A 523-nucleotide genomic window follows, 5' to 3' on the forward strand; every position below is an offset into this window, starting at 1 on the left:
CGCCATCAGTCTCTCCTCTTGCCGCCGTGTAATCTCGACGAAGGTGTCAATGACAGCCGCTTGATGTCGAATAAGGGGATGTCGAATAAGAGCCAACTCGGCAGTTGTGGTAAGTTTACCACCGGATTCAACTGACTGCGACGTTGGTTAATAGAGTAATAACTTGATCAAGAGGTCTACTAGATCGCGGCAAACTTCGACAATCCCTGCGATGCGACGCGAGCGGCGTCGAGTGGACTTTCAGCGACCCCATGTCCATGGTGAACAGGCCCAAGGGCGCGGACTCGGACGGCAGCCAGTGCTGGGAGTTGTACACGTCCAACACAAACGACTGCGTGCCCGTCACGTTGAAATGGGTCCAAAAGTAGTCGTTCGTGGCGTAATCGCGCAGGATTAGCAAGTAAGTCATGGCCATCGCGACCTGCGCCGCAACCGCCACGACAATGCTCGCTCGATCGACGACGCGAAGCCAGGACGGTCGATCCTTGCCGCCTCCCACGTCACCGCACACCGTCATGGCTCC

General features: G+C 56.8%; 1 protein-coding gene across 1 annotated transcript; it reads right to left on the reverse strand.

The window, feature by feature from the left end:
- Positions 1 to 179: 179 nt before the first annotated feature.
- H310_15383 (hypothetical protein) lies at positions 180 to 517 on the reverse strand (the record flags this gene model as incomplete). Its single annotated transcript, XM_008883359.1, has 2 exons — positions 180 to 206; positions 239 to 517. The coding sequence occupies 2 exons, from the start codon at positions 515 to 517 to the stop codon at positions 180 to 182; spliced, it is 306 nt and encodes a 101-aa protein (XP_008881581.1).
- Positions 518 to 523: the final 6 nt, after the last annotated feature.

This window comes from Aphanomyces invadans, assembly GCF_000520115.1.
Source record: "Aphanomyces invadans strain NJM9701 unplaced genomic scaffold supercont1.417, whole genome shotgun sequence".
Taxonomy (NCBI): Eukaryota; Oomycota; class Saprolegniomycetes; order Saprolegniales; family Verrucalvaceae; genus Aphanomyces; species Aphanomyces invadans.